Source organism: Pseudoliparis swirei, chromosome 11, assembly GCF_029220125.1.
Source record: "Pseudoliparis swirei isolate HS2019 ecotype Mariana Trench chromosome 11, NWPU_hadal_v1, whole genome shotgun sequence".
Lineage (NCBI taxonomy): Eukaryota > Metazoa > Chordata > Actinopteri > Perciformes > Liparidae > Pseudoliparis > Pseudoliparis swirei.
The window spans coordinates 253,140-278,596 of NC_079398.1; the positions used below are offsets into that span (position 1 = coordinate 253,140).

At 39.6% G+C, this 25,457-nt stretch overlaps 1 protein-coding gene and 1 pseudogene across 1 annotated transcript; both read right to left on the bottom strand.

Moving 5' to 3' along the window:
* Positions 1–1,661: 1,661 nt before the first annotated feature.
* Positions 1,662–3,447, bottom strand: htr1d (5-hydroxytryptamine (serotonin) receptor 1D, G protein-coupled). The gene has a single exon (XM_056426657.1). It carries the CDS (start codon positions 3,349–3,351, stop codon positions 2,200–2,202), a length of 1,152 nt encoding a protein of 383 aa, XP_056282632.1. The 5' UTR covers positions 3,352–3,447; the 3' UTR covers positions 1,662–2,199.
* Positions 3,448–4,105: 658 nt separating this feature from the next.
* Positions 4,106–25,457, bottom strand: part of LOC130201572 (piggyBac transposable element-derived protein 4-like) — a 28,002-nt pseudogene continuing 6,650 nt past the window's right edge.

Genomic DNA, 25,457 nt, shown 5'->3' on the forward strand with positions numbered 1-25,457 from the left:
CTTTTGTCCACGCTGATCGGGAGTGACAGAACTACTTTTGGTTCCATTTTGTACATTCTTTGGGGAGTATTTTAGCCGTTATTTGAGAATACACAGGTGAGGAAGACACATAACGCCTGGTTTGAACCCAAGATGCAGCAATTGCTTGGCTTGTGTCTTACCTTGGGACTTAAGCAGATATTCCTTTATTTGTTTCAGGTTATTCACTGCATGCTAATTAGTTCAGACCCATTTGTTCACCTCAGTGATTCCCAAAGGCATAAATCAATAGCTGATGGGCTAATGGTTGTATCTTTAACACTGTAGCCTGTATAATCAGGTGTTATTGTTTAACACTGCTTAATGTGACCTACCTTTAAATTCAGGGAGAACATTCATTTTATCACACTGCGATGGTACTGTGGCCTCTCTTCACAGAGCTTTACATATTCTCGTTGTAATTAATGTGGTCACATTAGTCATTAGCTTCCATGAGATTGAATTATGTATTCAAAGGTGTAGCTATATGTTCAAAGAAAAAGCACGAATGCATTGTATCCCCCTTTCGACTTCTGCACTACTCAGCAGCAGTCTGAAACTTAGGGACAGATTTGATTCAAGCTAATTACATTTATATTACATTAAATTACAATTGATCCTGATCACTCATAATTTCCTTGCTGTTATTGTTTTGGGCTTTCATATCAGCTGTTCTGATCAGCTGGTCTCTTCTATCCTATCGCACAGCAACACAATTACATCGTTTGCCTATTATCTTGCTGCCGTCTCTTTTGAAGTATGATTGTCTCTCTACTTCGACTACTTTCATGTTGCTGTTACTTGCCCCTCCACCTCTCCATCTCTGCCCGGGTTTTGTCAGATTCATCTGCTTCATCACCTTCATCAGTGGTGGCTGGAGGTGATAAATTGATGGTGTTTGAAGAACTGCACGTTGCACGATGAATCCTCCCGAGGAGTCCAGACACTGGAGGTGATGCTCAGAGCAGATGCCCCTTGGTTAAGCTCCAAAGACTCTGTTGAGACTTTATCGTCACACGTCATATGTTATTATTTTAAAAATGAGCTTTTCTTCATCTGGCGGGTCTGATTGAAAAGGTTATTGTCTTCCGTTTCAGCATTTTGCAGAAATATCACCCATAGACTTACATTTAGTTTTCAGGATGCTACATTATGTTATGTGGTGTCACTGACAATGAAACTTCACAAGTATACAATTTCATTAATTTAGCAAGTATTTGGTCACTTAAACCTTTTAAGAGACTTTAGAAAAAATTGACTTCTTTATTGTTTGTATTACTTAATTTCATGACATTTCTCATGGTGCCAAATAACCCACCATGTGGTTTCTCATCTTGTCTGCATATGCATATTATTATAATAATAGTCATTTAACATGTGCCCTAAGCAGTGTGCCAATCGTGAGCCGATGTGGTACGGATTAGTTTTCTAGGCTTGTTGTTGTTCACCATCAAGACACAAAAAAGCATCAAAGATTGTATAAGGTCCAGGCTCACACATTATTATTATTATCAATAACATTATTATAATTATTATTATAATAATTATTATTATTATGTCTAAGAGTTGCTCAATTGATTAAAACTGTGACAGTTGAAATGTTGTTGCTCATCAGTTCATCAAATTTTTATTATTATCTTTGATTTCCATCATTGTCTCCCGTAAAAACAGCAGCTTTATGAAGACACTATTAAAAACAATGACATTAGCCACTTACTTTACTGTACCACAGACACATAATATGAAACAGCAGCATATAGAATGACACAAAGATTAAGACAACATATATTTCATGGCTTTTCATTTGCGCTGGATTAAAACCCAGTCTCTCTTAGTTTGCTCTTTCTAACTGTGACATCTGCTTTTGTCTCCCTGTGACATGAAATCTACTTAAAATATTCTTTCTTTATCTTTTTAACATGAGTTCCAAAATTCATGAGCTCAAAAGTTTGTCTTTTTTAGCATGCAGAGCCTACGTTTATATGACGGATATGCTATCTAAAGAGCTATGGCACAAAGCTGTTTGCTATAAAAACAAAAATATATCACAATTAGCATGAGTTCACAAGATGGGACATTTAAGTGTCAGTATTTCTATTATCATTATTATTTAGTCTGCATCCAGTTTGCTCTTTTTCACTCCCTGTTTTCCAAGAGAGATTTTATCATTGTTGTTATTTTTCAGGAGAACCGTCTGAATTTCATGAGTTTTTGGAAAGCTTGTTTGAATTCATCGTTGAATGAGGTGTAGATAACTGGATTGATGAGAGAGTTCAGGTATCCTAGCCAGGTAAATATATCAAAAAGCGCTGGATCAAACCAGCACTCTTTACATATGGCCATGACGAGTGTGCCCACAAAGAACGGGAGCCAACAGACGATGAAAGCGCCCAGGATGATGCCCAGTGTCTTGGTCGCTTTCCTCTCCCGAGCCGCGCACAAACGGTTCCTCTCCAACACGCTGTCTGCCAGCTTCACTTTCACACTATTCATGAACAGAGGTGATCCTCCACCTCCCCCACCTCCCACATTGAGGGAGTGTCGGTGTGCTTCCTGGTTGGAGGAGGAATTAAGAGAACAGAGAGAGGAGGCTGCAGAGGTCTGAATGAGCTGCGCCGTGGTGAAACGTTTTCCCGAGGACGATGGCGTCTTGAAGATGCGGGTGCGGGCGGCAACATAGATCTGTCCGTAGAGGATGATGAGAAGCACTGTGGGAACGTAGAAGGCGCCGAAGGTGGAGTATAGGGTGTAGGAGATCTGATCCGTGTTCACCGCGCACTCCTTCGGCTCCTCGTGGGCTTTGGCCTGACGCCAGAAGAGCGGCGGCATGGAAATGGAGACGGAGATCACCCACATCACCCCAACCATGATCGCCGCCCGGCGCATGGTGCGGCGCTTTGTGTACTCCAGCGCATCTGTGATGGCCCAGTAGCGGTCCAACGCGATCACGCACAGGTGCAAGATGGAGGCCGTGCAGAAAGTGATGTCAGAAGAAAGCCAGATGTCACAGACAATCTGCCCCAGCGACCAGGTCTTGCTGACAGTGTAGACGATGCTGATCGGCATGACTAAAATAGACACCAGCAGGTCGGTGACGGCGAGGGAGCCGATCAGGAAGTTGGCCGGCGTGTGGAGCTTCCTGGTTAAAAAGATGGTTGCGATGACGAAGGCGTTGGAGAGCACGGTAGCCAAGGTGATGACAGCCAATAGGGCAGACAATGAGATCTGGAGGCTGAGCAGCGTGGCCTCGCTCCAGGGTGGAGGTGTAATGCTGTCAGGTGTCTCTGTGTAGTTGCCGGTGAAGTTGTCCAGAGAGCTATTATCTCGCTCCATGTCGCCTCTGCGCCTTCTAAACCTTACTCACAGGTTTGAACCAGCCTCACCTCATCAGCTCAGGCATGGCACTGAGCAGGCTGTGCAGTGGCGTTGCACTGTTGGTTTTGGCTGTAGAAAATGCAGAAGATTGTTTCATATTCATACTGTAATTTCATATCAACCTTCAGCCAACTTCTAATTCCATCCACAGCTAAAGCTCCTCTAATCAAAGCCGGCTGATTTGTCCATTTCGCATCTGCGATATTGATTTGCCTCACTGGTGTAGCTGCAGGAGAGATGAATCCTAATTGGTATTCAGACATGCACTCCTTTTTCTCTTTTGGCAATGCTCTTATCTCATCTCCAAGCAGCAGTCAGCTGGAAACAGCACCTTGTGACCAAAGCTTCTATCAAATCCTTTAATGGACTCCTCCTTCTCGGTGAAACTAAGCGAGGAGGAGATTTAGGAAGATGTGACGACAGATACAACAAGGTTTGCTCCCGTTGTTCTCATGTACATGGGATGCCTTCTAAATTGAGGATTATACTTTGAAGTTATTTGAAAGCCGGAACATTACAGCTACATGATGCAGACGAAGGAAAAATCGATTTAGAATTGTTTATTATTCTTAGAGTGTTTTTCAGTGGTATATAAGTTTGCTGAAATGCAGCGTTCTCAAAGCTCTTTCAGGTTCCCGGTGTAAAAACGTTCAGTTGTAGCGTCCATACGACATAGCTGAGGTTTTGTCATGAAGTCTCCTCTGCAGCATGTTCAACCTAAAGGAGACAAATGAGAGTGAGAAATATGAAAGAGCATTAGTTATATTCAACGTTAGCATCCTCCCCTCCCTCATACTGAACACATGCATACACAAACAAACCTCCTACATGACAAAGCCCACACACAAGGGGCATTAAATGCAGATAAACAATCTGTAAACTCAACCTCAACCTTAATGGAGCATTTTGACTCGATACACGGACTTAACACCCACACCTCCAGACGTTCTGTTGACTTACAGAACATTTTGTAGGACTGAAATCTCCAGGTTAGATACATTTAAAACATTTCCCCACAGGTTAACCAGTCGTGTAATCTGTCAGTCCAGTTTGCTTTGAACACTAAACTAATCACAGCAGCGGTGCTTTACGATGGTCTCCAATGTACAGCAATTCTAAACATAAAAGCAATTAATACTACTAATATTATTTTTAAATTATGGTGGGGTAAATTAGTGTTTTCTGCCATAGCAACTGCTTTTCCTAAGGTAATAGTTCACAGTACAATTATGGGATGTTCTGGTTGGCTAGCGGTTTTGGATGCTGATCATGTAATTGCAACAACATTGGCTCATCATTTTCTGTCTCTTCTGTCACGAAAATAAATTAAAAAACACTGGCAGAAAAATGCACAATTCGTTCTCATCTTTCCATCTCTGCCTGATTCCCTCTGGATTTCATTTGAATTGACTGCAAATATATAACATATTACGCATATTATAGTATACATATTTTAAATAAAGACAACAGACAAAATAATGTCCTTTTATTTTAATAAAAACATTTTCATTGTATGCATTTTTGTCAAAACTACCCACAAAGCTCATTAAACGCTCTCATGGAGATGGACTCCCGATACATAAACTCAACTCGCTTCACATTTGCCGTTATTGGTGCTCAGAATCACAAAGAGGCGCTGGCTATGTTGGCTCCCGGTAACAGAGCATGATTACCGGATGGGGAGCGGACTCACTTTGAAGTCCAATGAAAGAGATACTGTAAGAACTGAACTGGCGTATTGTGCCCCAGTGGGGATGAGGACTGTTAAGGGCATTTTCTCCCTTCAGCTTTCCATCTACACTACCGTTCAAAAGTTTGGGGTCACTTAGAAATGTCTTTATTTTTCAAAGAAAAGCACAGTTTTTTCAATAAAGATAACATTAATCAAAAATACACACGATACATTGTTAATGTGGTAAATGACTATTCTAGGTGGAAACGTCTGGTTTCTAATGAAATATCTCCATAGGTGTATAGAGGCCCATTTCCATCAACTATCACTCCAGTGTTCTAATGGTACATTGTGTTTGCTAATCGCCTTAGAAGACTAATATCTGATTAGAAAACCCTTGTGCAATTATGTTAGCACAGCTGAAAACAGTTATGCTGGTGATATAAGCTATACAACTGGCCTTCCTTTGAGCTTGAAGTTTGAAGAACAAAATTAATACTTCAAATATTAATCATTATTTCTAACCTTGTCAATGTCTTGACTATATTTTCTATTCAATTTTCAATTCATTTGAAAAATAAAAGTGAGTTTTCATGGAAGACACAAAATTGTCTGGATGACCCCAAACTTTTGAATGGTAGTGTATGTGTTGCTTTAATTCTACAGCATGTATACGGACCACTTACATTTCATAAGAAATAGCACAAGATATTTATGTTTATATAAAGTGACACATTTGCCTGGAAAATCTTCCACGCTTCACAAAAGACAAAGTGACTGAGTTTTTTTAAATAAAATGTGGAATTTGTACAATTAAAACAAGAATGTGTTAGGGGAAAAAAACATACACAATTTGATTATTTGATTAACATTTGTATGGATGTTAATTATTTTCTGAAGACTATTTTGTGTTTCACACATCAACACGCTACGGAGTGGTTATATTGAAGCTGCCAAAAACCAGCAATTGCATTCGCCACAGTAATTACAAATGTTTCCTCTGTCGCGGTCCACACAACCTTCTGCTGGCACATGAAGTGTCAAGACTGATTTCTGAGTGCATGTTTGTTCCTGATACAACTCTGCAGCAAATTACCTCCATTAACTAAGGGTTGATTGGCAGCTGGGCTCTGGAGGGGGATTATGGTGCCTCGACTGTGATAATAAATATGCTTATTAAATAGTGGATGAGAACAGCCTCCGTTTAGTACATTAATTTCCACATATTAACATTGTTAAACTCAGTTCGGAGCCTTTTGTTCTTTATGTGCACTGTTTGCTCTTTTAGAGATGATGATTCTTTCATTCCCCGATTTAAATGACTTCAAATCAATATTTTTAGTGCAGATCTTAATGAGTGTCCACAGTAGATATAGACTATGGGCTATGGCTTGCTTTTAAATTTCAAAAGTTTAAAAGGCAAAGAGTTTATCGCCATTCTAGCAGCTCTTTAAAAACACATTGGTTGGTGACTTGAGCTGGTATAAAACCAACAGAAGTGAACATATTTACATATAACGGTATATTCAGTGTATATAAGCATAGGCTTTGCCTCTGTTTTGTCTCGCACACCATGACATTCAAATGGCCAGGAGGTTGGTCGACTGGCTGCCCTCCATCAAAGACACGTACGTACTGTTGAACAGCAAAGAAAAGGCCACAGGGGGCTAATGGTACCCAGCCAGACAAACACACGCTCCACATCGACAATGAGTGACGGTCTAACTGCTGATCTTCGGTTTAGCTCTTATGAATGTTAAGGACACTGCAAAACAATCGTAGCTCTTCATCGTCAGAGTGTTAGGTATCAACTGCTTTATTCTGAACCATGAGCATCAGTCCTGCACTCGGTCGATGTGTCAGATCACCAGGGGAAGTTCCTAGTTCTCCTCATGCACAACTATTTAAATGCAAAGGAGGTTGTCATTGAGAAAGTCCCTTCAAGCTCTGTAAGTTGAAAGAGCACTTATGTTTACTGTTTGTTATTTGCATTGTTTATGGTTATTATTGCTACCCATTAGGTTGAGGTTCCCAAATACAGATAAGTTCCTGAAAAATACCACTCATTTATTCATCACTCTGTTTTTATCCCCGAGTCATTTCCTTTTGTAGCCCATTGTGATTTGTTTTTAAGAGCCACTATCAAAATAAAACTATGAACTATAAAACAACTTTATGTAAACCAAACCATAGTGACACACACGTGAAGACAATACGTTATGCTGAATTGAGAGCACATATTTGTTGTTTTTCATCTCCATGAAACCTACATGGTATCTTTTGTGCTGCTCTTTCCTGAACAACAGATAGAAGTTAAAGTCCAATTGAGTGTTGCACTTAAATAAAGTCGGGGGATCTTGTTTACTCATTTAGAAAGGAAGTCAACAGCAAGACAGTACGGGCATAAATGTCCATTTGAATCCAGAAGGGAGTTGACTCTGGTGACATTACAACGGCAGCATCTAAGTTACTTCCTCATACATTAGAAAACTCTCCAGCTCTCCAAAAATACGTTATACAACTATTTTCACATGCTGTATTGTACACACATTGTCTGTTTATAATACCTGGACATAGTCGCTGTGACAACACCAATTTGTTTGTGGACTGCGGTTTCGAAGCCTCTGAAAACACATCGTGAAAGGATAAATAAACGGAAACACCTACTCGTGGTGAGAAGGAAACTGAACGTCATGTGTAAAATCTGTGGAGTGCCCCTTTAAAAAATGGCCCTAATTATATTGTTTTTTGCGTGTATTGTAGATTCCAAGAAAAAGACATCAAGTGCAGATGTGTCAGAGATATGTGCAACTCCTGATGGGTGAAGCATTACACAGCATAACAAACTTCCAGTTTCACTTCATTGCGTCAGTGGAGAAGAGATTGGTATGTGCACGATGTTCTGCAACAATGTCAGTCACAGTGTTGTCGCACCACACGGTGAGCTATTCTTCATTAAGTTGTCTCTACAGTAGCACGCTTGATAGATGGCTGAGAAGCTTATCTGTTTACACATCAAATAAGTCAATGATAAGGCTTATCTCCTCAGGGTCTGGCTGACAGCACAATGAGGTAATGAGGTTCATAATGAATGGACGGGAGGAAAAAGATTTTCAATAAAGTACCGGCGTCGTCTAAATTGGGCCGACTGTTTGTGTGAAATATATTAGCTTCTATACATCTGGCTTTAAAATTGAAGATATCATACAGGGAGACATCTCTCAGCCCAATTGGGTGAGATTTAACATCATTCAATATGTTGACATTTTTAAATGGTTTAAATGACGTAAAATCACAATAATGACAAACAGTAAACTTTCAAACTTGTTGGTGTAGATGTGACGAAGTGCAGAAGTGGAGTCGTGTACAATAACACTGCCCAGTTGGCTTCAGTGCACCACACATCTATTCACTACAAATACACTTCATTCCTCTAAGGCTGAGGGCCAAATCCAAGCAGATGCTTCAGCGTGTGTGGCAGCCTGTCTGTTGGTCTGGGAGGAACCGAGGTTCCCTCTGAACCCAGCAGGCCTGCAAACACCGCATGGCCCCTCTGGAGATAGGCTAATTGATTTAGCTCTACCTCCTCTGTCAGCTAATGTCTGGTGTTTACTCCGACATGCACTAAACGGTAGGTGAGCAAGGATGTGCTCTCTCTCTGTGTGTGTGTGTGTGTGTGTTGGGAGGAGGAAGTTGGCAAAGATAAGGAGGTTGGGGATTGATGATGAAGTCAATGGAAGAATGCTGAGTGCGAAGGACTCATCGGAGCAGACTATTGGAGCTCTCAATGAGTTGTGAACCTTTTTGTGTTGTTGTCAGATCAGCTTTTTACTGAAAAATGATGTTCGTCATTTCCTTTGACCTGTACCGTTTTTAAGTCATACCATTTTTTGGGACCAGTGTCTTGAGCTACAGAGACATTTTAAACTAGTTTATGTAATACACAGATATGATTATGCATCATTTGTGCTGTGAATTTACTTGCAGTTACATGGGATTAGAATTATTTGCCATATTGAGCAGGATCCCATGCAAAATAGATGTAAAAGCTCAATAGGCTTATCCTGAATAAATAAAGGTTGAATAAAATATATTTTTTTAATTCAAATGCTTTGGAAAATGTCTATGCCCTTGGTTTCGTCTCTGAGGCTACTTACTCGAGCCCTATCATTTGAGCTGCAGTTGAAAAGTATTTTCTTTTCCTCAGGTAGGTTCCTCAAAAATTGGCAGGCATAATAAGAGCTGGTTGAATTCTGTAAATAATATTAATTCCTTATGGCAACAACATTTAAAGCGACACACCATCTGCAGTCACTGATTAATTCTCCACTGTGAGTGGATTGAAAACATCCTTCTTAAGATGCTGTTGTTTATATTGGCAAAAATTTAAAAAATGATTACAATGCTATTTGCTCGGAACAATGCAGGTACTGAATTAAATAGCTGAGCTGCATCATCTGTGGGAAAATGAAATGATAAAATATAGATTAGTAGGAATATTTGAACAGTCAACATGACTTCAGAAGTGGTATCGATCAAAGTGCAGCCTAAAGTGCATACAATAAAAAATAAAATATAATAAAACAACAACAGCAATGGCAGTAGGCTGTGCAGAATAACAGAAACACATTTCTTGAATGCTAGAATGCCTCAATTGCAACACGCTGGCATGTCGCACTAAACTGTTTGATTATCTCCATTGTTTGCAACTGCCTTGGTAAAGAAGATGTTTTATTAAAACTGTGGGGGCTGCACATGTTCACAAGCATATGTACATATAGTATACACATGCATAATCTGCACCACCCAGCAATCCCCCTTCACACCCACCCACACACACGCACACACACACACACACATGCATGCACACACATACATATAAGCATAGACAAATAGAAAATAACACATCATTAATCCTCCCAGGAAATTGGCAATGAAGGTGCGAAGTGTGAAGTATCTTAGCCAGCGACACAATGAAAGCAGTTCGCTCGAACCTCTGGGTACAAACCTAAGGACTCATTATAGCGGCTGGGCAGAATAATGTCAGATCCTCTGTAAAACGATAGAATGAGAACACATTCTTGAAATCGGGACAATTTAGCCTCTTAATTTAGAAAGTAAGATTTCTTTCTGTTCATGAAAGCCTTTCCCCTTTACAGTTTTTCTCGATTGATTACACACACAAACTGGAACTTATAACACAATGACCACAACCTGTAACTCATGTGCCAACTCCCTAAACCAATTCTGCTAAACTATAAGCACAAGTATCTGCTTTAGACACAGATTTCAATTGTTAGCCACACTTTCTTCAAAACACTAAACACCATCCTCTCTACTTTGCACACTTCATCAATGCCAAAACCTCCCTGTGTTCAGACAGAACACACTGCTATTCAATTGGCAAAACTTCCATTTCCATGGCTGTTGTGCAATTTGGAATCAAGGCTTTAGCAATATAAGGGCCACAGGTGACCTCCTGATTTGAAGAAGAATGGATGAAAACATGGAAGGTAGAGGAGACCAGAAAGGCAGAGGAGTATTTTTGTTGTCCTTTTTCATTTACACTTTTCTTTCTTTTTTTGTTGACTGTACTGGTCTATTTTCTATTGTTTGTTCTGTGAAAAAATTAGAAAAAAGAAAGAAACATTTTTGTTGTATTGTTTTATATTTTGAGTTAAAACATTATACATTTACAATATTTTACAACAGGAGAAAGCGTAGAGTACCACTGGACATGAAAAGGCATGCTTCTGATAAGGCCTTCATGCTGGTGTTTTCCCATTTCATCGTAGTGTTTTCCATTGAGCACATCAGTGTTCAATCGATGCTCAGAATGTCTACTCATATAATGGGCTGTGTTTGTCATTTGAAAACAAAATACCCTTTTGAGGTGACATAACACTGTTTTGAAAGCAAAGTTGCATTTTGCAGGAGATATAAAGGGTTTTGTATTTTGTGTGAGTGGTTTTGGGATTTGTGTTTAGAGTTTTGAGAAAACGAGGCATGCTTTCAAAAAATGTGTTTAAGCAATCGAGAAAAACTGTAATAACAGCAAAAGCAACTTTCACATCTTTTCTGCGTAGAATAATTTGTATTGACACATTTAGGCCTCCTACGACTCAGGCAACCTTTCCACCAGTGTTTTTATTTTTTATTGATTTACACCACTACAGTAAAGGTGCGTTCACACCAAAAGCTAAACTATTTTTCGCGTCGCCCAAAACTCGCTCGACCATTTGCTGTGTTCAAGCCATGAGCGTCGAGACGCTCCGCGAGGGGCGGGGCTTATCTCTGTGTCTCGTCTCCGTAAAGACCGTTATCATCTCCTTCATCCACCATGAATAACTAACCTCTAGTTCTGCTTTATATTTGTTGTGGACATCCCACACACTAACGCCCTCGTGTTTGGGTTCATGACATCACCCGTAGGCTCACTCAGCTCGGTCACTTTCACCGATGAAGTTACTGTTACGTCTGAAAGACTTCCGCTTCCAGCTACGAGAGCGGAACTCAAGAGCTGATTGGCCCGAGTTGCGAGATTACCGCCTCAAAGTTGAAATATTTCAACTCCGGGCGAAAATTGCGCCGCTGAAAACGCGCCGCCCACATCGCGTCGCCCCAAACGCGCCGCCCGGGAAAATATTGCGTCGATGGGCTCGATCACACCAGACGCGACTCTAAAAAACGCAGCCGCACCAAAAACGCCTTGGCAAAAACCTGCCGGGCAAAACAACGCGGTGCACCTGTGGAGCGGACCTGCGTGCGCAACCAACCGTTGATTTTGGGTTTAAGATATTTTTAAAAAGAAAGGAAAGAGTACGGCGAACACCACCATCTATTCCGCCAATTGTGTCTCGATGGCGAGGCTTTCAGTTTCACTTCCGACCGAGCAGGAGTCAGTTTGAGTCGTGTTTAGATTTAGGATTATAAAGCTCTTCGTCATTAAATACCGCTAATATGAGGTTCTCCTCGGGAAAACAGGAAGGAAAGCCCGCCTCCTGCTTGATTCGATTGGCTGCATTGGCCGAGTGTGACATTGATGAGCTGTGCGCCTCCGCGCCTCGCGCTTAAAGTTGAGAATATTTTAACTTTTAACCGCCCTTGAAAAACGCAAAAAACCCGCGCTGCGTGGCATTTAAAAGGCGCGTCTGAAAGTCGCGCCGTACCATAGGGAATCAATGGTTTTGCGGGCGACGCGTTTTTGAGAGGCGCGTCTGGTGTGTTCGAGCCCTATCTGTACGTTGACTTTTCATGGGATTCGGTCGCGCGAGAAAATAGTTTCGCTTTTAGTGTGAACGCACCTTAACACACTCCTCACTCTGTGTTTAGGACACTTAGAAAGTGAAACATCTAGGACACCTGAGAGACCCTTATTTGCTGGGATGAGCTGATGCTGAGCTCATCTGTCACAACTGGCTCTGTCTGTGTGTGTGTGTGTGTGTGTGTGTGTGTGTGTGTGTGTGTGTGTGTGTGTGTGTGTGTGTGTGTGTGTGTGTGTGTGTGTGTGCACGTGTGTGTGTGTGTGTGTTAGGACAAATGAGGATCTGGTTTAAATCTAGGGAAGATGATAAAAGAGCTGTTGAGAACATTGTTAGTGCAAAGTATGTTTTAACAAAACAAAAGATACATTTCGGGTAGTCCCTCCTGAAACATGGGATCTTGTGCAGGATCAGAGGAGTTGACACAGAAGCAAAAATCATTTGTGAGAGCTTGCAATTGTTTAAATCTCTGCACTATTTTTTTGCTCCATTTACAAAATTACCTCGATATATAACCTTTTTGTCATTTCCCCCATAAAGTAATTAAATGTCCACCCACTGTTGACAGCACAAATAAAATCCAACTTTATCCTGAACGAACCAAATTCCTTCCATTAAGGCCTGGAAACTTTCTTTCCCCGAGCTGACTCAAAGGCGCTTTATCGCTCCAACAACTCTTGACACAGCAAACCATTAACATTCTTGTACCTATATTTAACAAGCTAACCTTATAACCAAGTTTACGGCTGTAAGTTATACAAATAGAGTATTGGACAATCCTCACACTTACAAAGTAAAATGATGCACAAAAACTGTTTATGTTTATTTGTAATCTCCCAGGATTTTATTTCTACCGAGTGTTAAAGGACCCATATTATGCCCATTTTTCCACAAGTTGATATGGTTCCTTGGGGTCTTAATGAAATGTTTGTAACATATTTTGGTCAAAATACGACAAGAATCATTTCAAACAGCACCCTTTTTACCCTGTCAAAAACACCTCCCCACAGATTTACCTGTTTTGAGTGCCTGTTCCTTTAAATGCTAATGAGCCAGCTCCCCCCTCCCCCTCCCTCCTCCACGAGATGCGCTCGCCTAGCTGCTGCCTGCCCAGCTGGCCATTACCTTTGTAGAAATATGGCTATTGCAGATGAAGATAGCGTCGTGCAACCATATTGTTTTGAACCAGTCAGACCCTGAACAAGAAGAGGCTCCCGAACAAGTTCGAGAAGTTAGGGCTCAACAGGACGTTTCTGAATGTCACTTCTACATTTTTGTTTGTTTGTACATTGGCTAAGGTCTCACAGTCTTGTTAGCGGTTTTGAGAGCATAGTGGTGCTAGAGATTCGAGTACGTGAATAGTTTGTGCATGTATGAGTATGTAGCAAATACAGTGTGTTTATGTAATTTACTGTTTGTGAAAGTGTTTGTGTAAATGCAAGTAACGGGAACACCATAAAGATATAAATGCTACATGAATAAAGTTCCATCTGTAAACTAAAGTGTTATCTGACAACAGTAAGTGACCAAGTAGGGGCGGGGGTAATGTTTTTACCTCCATTAATTAGCGTTTAAACCTTGTTTACTTATTAAATCGTTGTATTTGATGACTTATTTGATGACTCATGTCTATGAACACAACTTTCAAATAAACTTTACCTGTAAAGTTGTGGTGGGGGGCGGTCCAAGGCCATGTAGCCAGACTCCCTCCATGGGCGTGCTTCAAAATCTACGTAGACGTTGGTGGTGATCCCATTTGAAACACTCAAGCATATCGTTTCTGATATAGAGGAACCACAACAAGCCGCGTGAGGTTTTTTTCTCCAGCGTTTTTGTGTTGGGAGACATGCCAGATACCCAAATTAACGTATAGAAGCACTAAAAAAGTGGAATTTTCATAATATGTCCCCTTTAATATTTCCAAATGTTCCTACTGACTTGCATTTTTAAAGAGTGTTAGTTAGAGACACAATGGCACAAAACGGATGTGAATTGTATTGCACATTTTCATTAAAGTTGTTGCAGACTGTTTCATGCTTTCTAGTGCCAGAGCTCCCCATATTAATCCTGTTTACATGAGATAATTAAATTGAAATCATGGGCATTTGACCCAAATCACACCACTTCAAAGGAATCACTTCAAGTAGTTAGTCACAACCATATACGTGTTAGTCATAACTCAAATCAAAACGATTTAGCAACCACTTTTGGAGAAATCTATTGAGAATATAGGTTCTGCTCTTTTAAGACAGATACTTTTCTATTCATACCATCAACCTGCAGGTTCTTCTGATGATGAAAAATAGCCTGTATGGCTTTTTACATTTACATGTGCATTTTAATGAATGTGCATTGTCTTTTCTTAAATTAAATAAACATAAACAGAGCGAAGGCTGCTGAGAACAGCTTTAGAGATTGAGCAAATTCATGTGTCTGAAATTAAATTAAATGAACACTAGCTATCAATAACTGTATGCAGTGACTGTGAATCCCTGAAATGAGTATACTAAGTGTGACCGAATCACATTAAATCAAAATGACTTGATAATGCATGATACATCCTGCATTAAACATTGAATCGGGTCAAATTGACCCTAAGGCAACAGGAGGGTTAAATCAGCTTGAGTCATGCAATAGATTTTATTTGGCCCTTTATTACAAAGTGTTACCAACTCAAGTGTAAAACAATTGTTATGTGGATATTACTGCTGAGCCAAATAATTACTCATATTCACATAAAGGAGAATTACATGAGACAAAATAAGCCCACTCGTGCAGTCCCTGGAGGTTTCTTTCTTTGTCCTGCTGTTTGGTTTTTTCAAACTATTTTGGTAAGTTGTCCCAAAGACTAAATAAGGTTAAAATAACAGCAAATAAATGGAGTACACAATATTGTTTGAACAACTAGATACAAATTACTACATTTGATAAGTGTAAGTGAAAAAGCAGGCAGTTGGATTTCATGTTTATGTTTATCTTCAATGTTTGAGTGTGTGTATGAGTCATGAAAGTGGTGGCGGTGCAACAGAGGTTGAGAAACAATGATCCATCGAGGAGGCAACAGCAGATGTTTGACTCGAGCGCTGAAGAGCACATCATAAAGGCCAAAGAGGTTTAGTTTTCCCGGAATGACAGAAAGTGATGATACAAAGATGAAGAATAAATATGGCATGTTTACTACAAGTACACGTACATGAAGACGAGGAGTTTAAGGACAAATTGAATACTGAAGAGGGAGAAATAAGCAACAACTGCCAGAGTTCAATATAAAAGCCATTTTTTTCTAACTAAATTCATTTAGCTGACGCTTTTATCCAAAGCAACTTACAATCATGTTATATAATCTTACACCTTGGACACAGCTACAGGGAGCAATTTAGGGTTAGTTTTCATTTTCTTTTTCTTACTTTAAAGTTTGTGCTCTGAAACTTTTGTTCATACTTTTACATTTCTCTGTAAATTATTTTTACAAATTGTGGGTCACGCCAACAAATAAATTAAAAAATGAATCCGTGAGAAAGCCAACAATGAAGTTTTGTGATATGGGGATGGAAGTGTTAGGACACCAGGCTGAAAGATACTACAAACCAAAGAGAGACGTTTTCAGGGATATTTGTTGGAGTCTCTCGATTTAGAAGAAAACGTTAGTGGTGTGATCTTTAAAAGTCAGACTTGGTTAAAGGCAGAGCTTTTACAGGATTGTCAGTAATATTGCAGGGCAAGAAAGCATTATGATTTACATGGCCGAGGGTTAGCATGTACACCGAAATTGGACCACAAATTAAACCCTGCAGCGCTGCGCATATTGTAAGGAAAATGAGCTGCAGCGGGGAGAGATGGTTCTAGAGCAGCAGCAGATGATCCAGTGGAGAGTGATCGGAGCCGAGACGTGCACATGTGGGTTGATTTGATCCTGTACAGTTTGTGAACAATCGTATCACCCCTCTGTAGCGTTTGTGCCAAGGACACACACTTGTGTTTTTTGTGCACCATAAATAAACATGGCGCTTATAACTCTAGGTATTTCGTTGAATTGGAGTATTGTCAAAGCATTAACATTGAACAGAAGGCCAGCATTTACTGACGTCAGAAGGTAATTCAATATATATGCAAAGCGCTCAAGCGAGAGTTTAATTACTTAATGTTGATTAAAGCAAAGTCAGGTGGATAAGAAGGATTATTGTTGTGGTTTTATCTGTGTCATGGATATTATTGACAGTGGTATACATCCAGAGATTAATTAGTGTTTCGTAAAGAGTGCAGGTGGCTGTAAATTAAATGTTTGTATGTGCTGTAACAACACTGAAATTGCATCTATTGTTTTTCTTCATTGTGATTGCTCATGCATGTCTTCGCCTCATTCAAAGCTCTTTGAAATAGCTTCTTCCTGAAAATAGTTTGAAATTAATTACAAAATAATGGGAAATGAGTTAATGGTTTCATTGATTTTATTCAAGAAAAGAAATATATTGCAGTTATAATAACGGATTAATGAGACTTTTTGCTGCACTTACAGAGTCAACCAGTTTTTAATATTCCAGTGAGGATTCATTAGCCCTGAACCCTCACTGCCCATTTGCAGAAATATTCTGAAGATGTTTTGCACAGACAGCTGTAACTTTCTCTGAGATGGTGGTTTGATTTTATTGCCAATTAAGTAGGATGGATCTATATTGAAGTGCAGATGCAGAGAAAATGTGTGGAAGCCAATTTGTAAGTACAAAAAACAGAAACTGACAGCTTGACTGGTTGATTTTCTGACAGAAGGGCCATGTCAATGAACACAATGAACTATTTGAAAAAATGACAAAGGCTCACTTTTAACTTAATTTTCAAAGGATTAACTAAAATATAACTCTAGACTTTTCATTTGTGTTTAACAAAAGACCCAACAAGCAGAGTCCTACCAAATTTCAAAAATCCTGCTGTAATTATAAACTCCACTCATGTTTCCTGAGCTCAATACTGCATATTAAATGCAACATTTCAACCTCACCTCAAGTGCACACATTCAAATAAAACAACATGTTTACATCCTAATTACATCATTATTTTACATGCTGCATCTGTTCCGTTCCAAAGTTCAAACATCGTATCTTCTCCACAACTAACTGGTTTATGCAGAACCATAATGTGTGTCCTGATGACATCATTTGTGTGTGGGAAAGTTTCATTAAAAAAATTGTAATTTGTAATTCAGCAAACTAAAATAGAACAAATGTAGCTGTCAGTCACTTTAAACCACACTGCAGCTGATTGACGTGTCATCAGAGCAGCGCTGTGTACTGTGACACAAATAGAAAGGCAATGATTTAACAGGATTAGTCCATGACTAATAAGAAAGGCGACAGATATTCCAGCCTTCAGGAGGTGAACGAGTGTGTCAGAGGATGATACTGAAAAAAAAAATGTGAATGCCACAAATTCTCTAATATCGGAATTTACGGCATTTGTTCCTGTGAGCAGTTCTCGCAGGAGGCCCTTAGGTCTTGATGCATCATTGTGAAATCTAATTCTGCTTTCATCAAACTATTATCATATTTTAAGGCAAAATATAAGAAGGCGTTCTCTCACACAAAAGCAAAGATCTCCATGTGGCATCCAACAAATAATTAGTCCTGGAATGTTTTGAATAATATTAATGCTTCATAGGTAATATTATCAGAACCTGAATACAAACTTGTATATTTAAAAGTTACTTTAGTTACAAAATGTGAATTTACAAAGTATACAGTTAACAGTTTTGTGGCTCAAATTGAAAATGTGCAAATCCAGGTGAGTGCTACAGTACAGATATTGTATCTTTTAGTATTGTACTGCCTCGTGGTATTTTTCACTTCTCCCTCCTTCCAGTCAACAGGATTCAGTCAATGCATTCAAGGCTGTTGGATAAAGCGACACAGCTTTACCTCCCATAACTGGCTTTAAGCACTGTCATGGAAACTGGCATCTTTCAACATGTAAGCAATTGCGAAACATCGGCCACTTAATGGCCTGAGTGGCACAGCTGCTGCTGCTGTGAGAGCAAGCAGTCCAGGTTTCATGATAATTACCAAATTGTCACGATCTATAATTACTACTTTCATCTGGAAGGCCCATTCTTAGGATTCAGCACTAATCGTATGGGTAGCTTGACTGTAAATTAGTCAGAGATGAAGGGATAGAGCAATGAAACAAACAAGAGACTGGGAGATTATGTGAGAAGGGGAAATAAAAAGAGTAGGGGAAGGACATGAAATGATGAAGGCTACAACAAATGAGATAAAATAAGTCAAAATCACAAAGGTCCCTCGCAGAGGTTAACATCATCCAGAATACAAACAGAACACCATTAACATTTACCTGAGACAATGCAATGTGGATTGTCTTCTCAGTGCTGAGACAATAGTGTAGAAATGGTGTTGAAGAGAAAGAGAGGGACATTTTGTTAAATTAGTAAAAGACTGCTTTCTCAGACTGAGTTCAATCCCATGGGAATAATCCTGCCTGTAAATCCGATGGGATTACCACTCAGAGTCTCAATTTTAATGGATTGCTTTAATTCCGGTGTAAATAGAAAACCCAGCAGCATAAAGTGTGACAAGTGAAGTGAAGCATATACGATATCGACTGGGCTCGCAAACTTCTGTAATCTCCCAGATTACTGTATCGATCCAGCTGAGCCACCGTCACTTTAAAACACTCTAACTTTGGGTCGGCTGTATAGCTCATGGGGATGAGGGGTCGCCCCGTAACCACAAGGGAGCCGGTTTGATCCTCACTCTCCCCATATTGCATGTCAAAGTGTCCTTGAGCTTGACATTGAACCCCCAGTTGCTCCCCGGGTGCTTCACTGCAGCCCACTGCTCCTTATTAACTAAGGATGGGTCAAATGCAGAGATGAATTTCCCACTGTGGCATCAATGAAGAGTACATTATTAACTAGAATTTTGAGTATTTTCATATTGTGAAACTAGTGAAACTCAAACAAATAACGTATTTGAGATAATATAAAACAAGGTTAACACTGGATTTCTGCAGCTAATACATTTAAATATTCAAAGTAATTTTTGAGACATGAGAGTTCAGTAATTCTTCTTACAACTGCACTTTTCTTGTCAGATTTGAGGGTTTCCTAATGCAAAATTCTAATCGGATCATTCCATTGATCAGCTCACTTCACTTCCCCTCCCTGTCGTGTACACTGTGTTATTATCAAGCTAACTTCAGACTTTTTAACTGTTGGTCGTTAAAAAAATTTAAAAAACATATTAAAGATGTCAGTTTTAAGCATTAAAAAATAATGGTTGAAATTGTTCTTAATTTTCTGAAATGTTATAGAAATAACCTTAATCAATAGTGCAAATATTTGTTTGTTGCTGGCGGGACGTCTTCACTGCACTGAAGGATGTTGTAAAAGGTGTTTCCTTTAAGTTGAAAGCAGGTTAACTCTCTGTGTACACGTGACCTTTAAGGGGATCATTAGTTGTTGCTACCTTTCTTTCCTTCGACATTATTTCGACTCCTTATTACTGTTTTCATGTAACTCTCGATCCCATAGTTTCTTTCAACTTTGCTATGACACTTTTATGTTTTTAAACCCATTTGGCTTTCCACGTGTTTCCAGTCCGAACAACATCTTGATATTAAGCCGGTGGATCATTCTAAACTCACAGTTTAAAGTGGTTCTCAAGGAGGTGGAGATTTAAACTTGAGTTAGTTTGCATCATAGAGCATGGGGTTGCCCTTGAACGCCTTGTATCTTCTATTTGCCATCACACTTTAAAAGCAATCCTTTCTCTTCTGCTGCCAGCTGTCATTACGGTGTCTGCTGTGACCCACCTCAACCCAATTCCACGATCCATCAGAACCAGTTTTCCCAGTTCTTCCATCCAGATCATATTAATTTACATATTAAGCTGCTTCACCATCGCCTTCGACGTTAGGGGCATCTTCCTTTATTGCTCTTATGCCGGCATGACTTCCACTGAAAAAGTGTGATATTACGATGGGGTCTAATTACCAAAGAACTCATCCAGTATCTCTGTATCACATGAATTCATATCTTAAAGCAAGACTTTCAATTAGTCTCTGTTGATTAAAAGGACCAGCAAGAGGTTGTCAAGCAGTAGCAGGTTATTGGCCAGACGTCTGATGAGGATTCTCCTGACTGTCCTTCCTCGTGCTATCCAGTATTAAGAAACCTTTTCATTCTGCTTTGTTTGTTACTTTGAGGATGACATTAGGCCTTTGCGCTGCTGTTTTTAATGACGCATCGTGGGATATCTAATGATGGTGACTGGTTCCTGCTCTGGATGCCACTGATGATTGGTGTTGTGTGATGCTAATTTCCTCCACTTATTTTTCCCCGTACCGTTTAGATTCAGCTTGTGCTGCTGCTGCTTTCCCAACCTCTTTGCATGTTTACTCTATCGTACATTCATCGGAGTGCACCGTCTTCAGCTTCACAAGTGCATCCATTTGCCTTGTGCGTTATTGCTGCGACGGCATAGGAACACATTGGTTTCATTTTTAATAGTTGTGGGAATTGAAAGTATTGCTGCACTGAGGCCATTTGTCAAATTGTTTGATAGCCTCTTACTGAGTTTATAGAATTGAGTTGTCTGATGGTAGTTAATGAGTATGGTGTCAGTGTTAATTTCATATTCCATACTGCACTCCCAGTATCTCTTGGTGCTGAATGTAATATTGACATTTTTTTGGCGCATGCCTTTTAAGATATGTAGCCAGGCAGAGTGTTTTACAGCCGAATGGTTAAGTCCTCTTCACAGTCACTGCCCCACCATCTTCTTGGCTGCTACTCAGGTGCTGCACAGTTCTGTAAACAGTAGTCTGCAGAACAAACAGTGTAGTGATAAATTAACTCAAGTGTTTACTGTTTGCTATGTTATGTCTCCTGAAAAAAGTGACGAAAAAGTAGCACATGTTTCGCTTGTGGAACGAAGCTGTAAGTCAACTGCACAAATCTGCCTCTTGTTCGAGTTTCAGCACAGTCATGCAAGTGAAATAATGCAAGCACGGTAAACTCCCAAACACACAATAGTAAGGTTAAATTATGACATCACATCTCAATTTAAATCTCCAATGAATATGTAATTTTATTCCGTATATAACAACACTTTTGAAAATCATGTTGCTCCTATAATCAGAACATTGTAAGCATATTTAAAAGCAGTCCACAAGAAGGCTACTTTATTTATGAAAACGTACACTTCTGAGTTGAACATGGTTAATCAGTAAAGGTGGGGGGAACATGTCTCAAGCCAGCTACAGTAAATAATAGGCCGCACACCTGCCATAGCTGTGAAAGAGGTAATTTGGCATGCAGAAAAGAGGCATTTCAACATTTTTTAAAAGCTCTCTCGCTCCCTATTGCTGCCGTGTGCCAGTGGATATAGCTGCCACATGCCAATGGCTGCCTACCTTTGATGTGAACCCACAAAATAATGGGCGTAGGTGTATCTGTTTTTAGGTTGTTATTTTTTTTTCTTTCTTCATCTTATACTCTTATACATCCCTTTACTTGTTTTCTGCTTTGGACAGATATTTGCTTGCCAGAGGTGTGAATGCCTAATAGTGGCAGTTTTCTATAAGAGTAAAAACAATATGACCAAATGAGGTAAATGTGACAGAGCAAATCAGTGGGGATGTGATGTTCACCCCTCCATCCTCTTCTGAGAGAAAACTGTGATATTATCATATGCTGCTCTCTGGAAAACATCAGGCATGAATTGCTTCTTCCGACATTAATTATTAAACCCAAACTTTATACTTTGCTTGATGAGCTTCACGCTAGTCCTCTTTGTGAGATGTCCTCATGAGCCTCAGATGAGAAACTCCATCATCATATAAGAAAATGATACCTTCAACAGTATCGTCACGTTTCAGTCTCATACAATTTACAATGTTTAATAGAGTGTCATAATTAAGTAGGGAGAGGGTATGGCATGACATGAATAGAATTTCCATTTTCTGTTTGCAGTCACACCCTAATTGTTAAAGTGCATGTGCGTGCGTGACTGTGTGAGGGAAGAGGAAGAGGAAGAGGATGGGAGAGAAGACAGTGTCTGTGTGAGTCTCCCAGCGGAGTGGAGGCACACGGTGCTCAAAGATACATCAGAGCATCGTGATGGTGATTCCTTTTCATTTTGCAGAGTATCTCTCACACACACACGCACACACACACACACACACACACACACACGCATACATGCACCTTAACGAGCAAAAAGTGCATCTCTCTGTCTCTCTCTCTCTGAGGTGGGTTCCTGATAAGCTTGAGGGGCCCTTTTTTTTGTTACTTCAAAGCAGAATCTTCTCCTGTTATTCAAAGAATGTAATTCCTTCCTTCAAGTGAGGACGGTCAGACAGAAGGGGACAAACAACAATTGGAAGATTGTTGTCCACAAATTGCCAAATTGAACATGAATATCCTCACACCCACTCGCGTAGACAACATTACGACAACACACTGTCCATGTCTGTTAATGCTCTGCACAAAAAGCCTGTAAGGCTTATTTCTAATAACCAATATCACCATGTAACTCCACTCTGCTGTCCTACATTTGCTGAATGGATTTGGATGCATGTGCCATAACTGTGCTGGTTTGAAAGAAAACAACTAATGTGATTTCAGCACCATGATCAGACAACCAGTGACTCCTACATCATCATATACATTCATACAGGAATGCAAGCCTTGTCATTACAATTAAATATGCGTTATCACGATATAAGCTCCTCACCTGCCAAGCCCTTAAACTGTTAACTTAGAGGTTGAAACTATAACACAACATTAATTAAGAAAAGAAAAAAACTTGTGACCTTCATATTTTCATTATTTTAATAGGAATTATGAATAGCTAATCAACCAATTTGTAAAGTTATATCAGGCTGCAATTACTGACCATGACGAGCTGAAATTAGATAATATAGTTACATTTTTAGAATAAAAGATAATGTGCTTCCTGCATCCTCCAGCTGGTTTTCTCACCTTGTCAATCAGTTGTGTCACACTGGAGCTTAATTTTTCTCATGTCTTGCACTTCACAACACGTTTAAATCCACGATGCGTTTGTTACTTTCCCCGAGTGGCTCGTATGATGATGGTTTATTTGTCGTTTGCTAGAGTAGGCCTACAGGTATATTGAGTAGCCTATTTTGTGAAATCTTCATCTGGTGTGTGTGGGATTCATTTCTATATTGTCAGCAGAGTTGTTTTATATTTCTATAAAAGCCAATTTGAACCTGTGATGTTTGCTCCTCAAGTGACACATTATATTTCACTCCCCTGCGCTCTCCGATCCGTGCGTAATGGTATAGCGAACACAGACAGATGATGTTTATTTACTTATAAATAAATAAAAAGAAAAAAACGTTCAGACGTACCATGTGTTTTCTTCATTTGACGAATTTCTATCCAGTCCTCTTGAAGAAAAGCGGAGTTAGTTCAAAAGCGACCAGGGAATTCACACACGTCAAGTCCAAACAAGCGAAATGCAGACTGGTTACATTGAGAGGGGAGCAGCGGGCAGCTTCACGATGTTGCTGCTGTAGGCTAAGTGCTGAGATTGCTTCACATCTCATCTAGAGAGGTAGAGCATGCCGGTCTGTATATACATATATATTGAAACACAGTAGGCTAAATCAAGTTATTTCAGTTGTAGCCTAGTTGAAGCGACTCGAATTGATGACGTTCAACTTTAAAAATGCCCTTTTCCAGAGTTTAAGTACCAGAATGCGTGAAACGTGTAAAAAGTGTGCTGTCGGCGGAGCTCCATCTGGTGCATCAAAGCGCAGCACATTGTGAGTTTTCTCAGGCAACAATTAAAGCCCCCCCAAGGGGGGCGACGTGGGGGCTTCCCGGTGCTGAAACGATCCGCTCTGCTCCAGAGGAGATCACGGAGTCGCCAACAAGTTGCATTGAAATCTGCGTTTCTGTGAGCTTCTGATGGGATTGGCTGCAGATACTTCACTGTGCGCACAACACACTGACAGTGAATGTAATCGACAGCGACCACAGGCGTGTGTTTGCAAGTAATACAGTGGATACCTCTCTCAGTCCATTTATGTTACTGTTACAAGGAAGAGGGTCTCGATAGGGTGCAGGGACCTCCCACAGCCCCTTGGCAGTTTAAGATGGTCGCAAAGCAAAATTCTCAAATCAGTTCTGTTTACCTAAAATTGTAAATGATAATTTCTTAAAGAATATATGAGATTGAATGAGTTCTGAAATAATACCAGACTTTATTTTGTGTCCGTTATTTAAATGAATACTACACCCAAAAACAGTTTACTCAAACTCTGACATCATGGGGATTTAAAGTGTACACTCCAAAAAACGATTCAAGCCCTTCTTAGAGGTGGCACATTTAAATATTGTTTGATACATTTAAATAAATCAATTACAAAACGAAGATATTTATATTGAATGGGTGTAACACAAAATGTATGAATACTTTCATTTATTAGATTTATTTAGGTTACACTCACAAAAACGATTCAAGCCCTTCTTCGAGGTGACACATTTAAATATTGTTTGATACATTTAAATAAATCAATTACAAAAATAGATGTTTATAGTTAATGGGTGTAACACAAAATGTATGAATACTTTCATTTATTAGATTTATTTAGGTTAGATGGTGTGCATATCAACTCAAAATAAATGTGTTTCATTGAGGACTACCCTTTGCGCATGCGCCAGCTGAAAATCAGTTGTTTACATGAGGTGAACACACTTTCAGGGCTGTACGGTGGTGTAGTGGCTAGCACTGTTGCCTCAAAGCCAGAGGGCTGTGGGTTCAATTCCCAGTCGGGGCGTTCCTTCTGTGTGGAGTTTGCATATTTTGTTAGTTAGTTTATATTTTGAGTTGGACAAACATAAATTAATTTAATTTAATGAATATCGTTATTTTATTTTAGATGTATTTGATACAAATGAGTTGGACTAACTTAATTACATTTTATTGCACTGATGTGCTAAATTTGAGTTGGAGTTGCATATAATTATTGGATGGAAAACCTGCCAACAATTTAATTGAGTTCATCCAATGAGTCATTTCTTTGAGTGTAGTTGTCAGCTTGGATGCAAAGCAGGATAGTTTACAGATGGAACAAGTATTTCAAAT

Excerpts from the sequence above, each read along its gene's own strand:
- htr1d (XM_056426657.1), bottom strand. The coding sequence starts at position 3,351 with ATGGAGCGAGATAATAGCTCTCTGGACAACTTCACCGGCAACTACACA.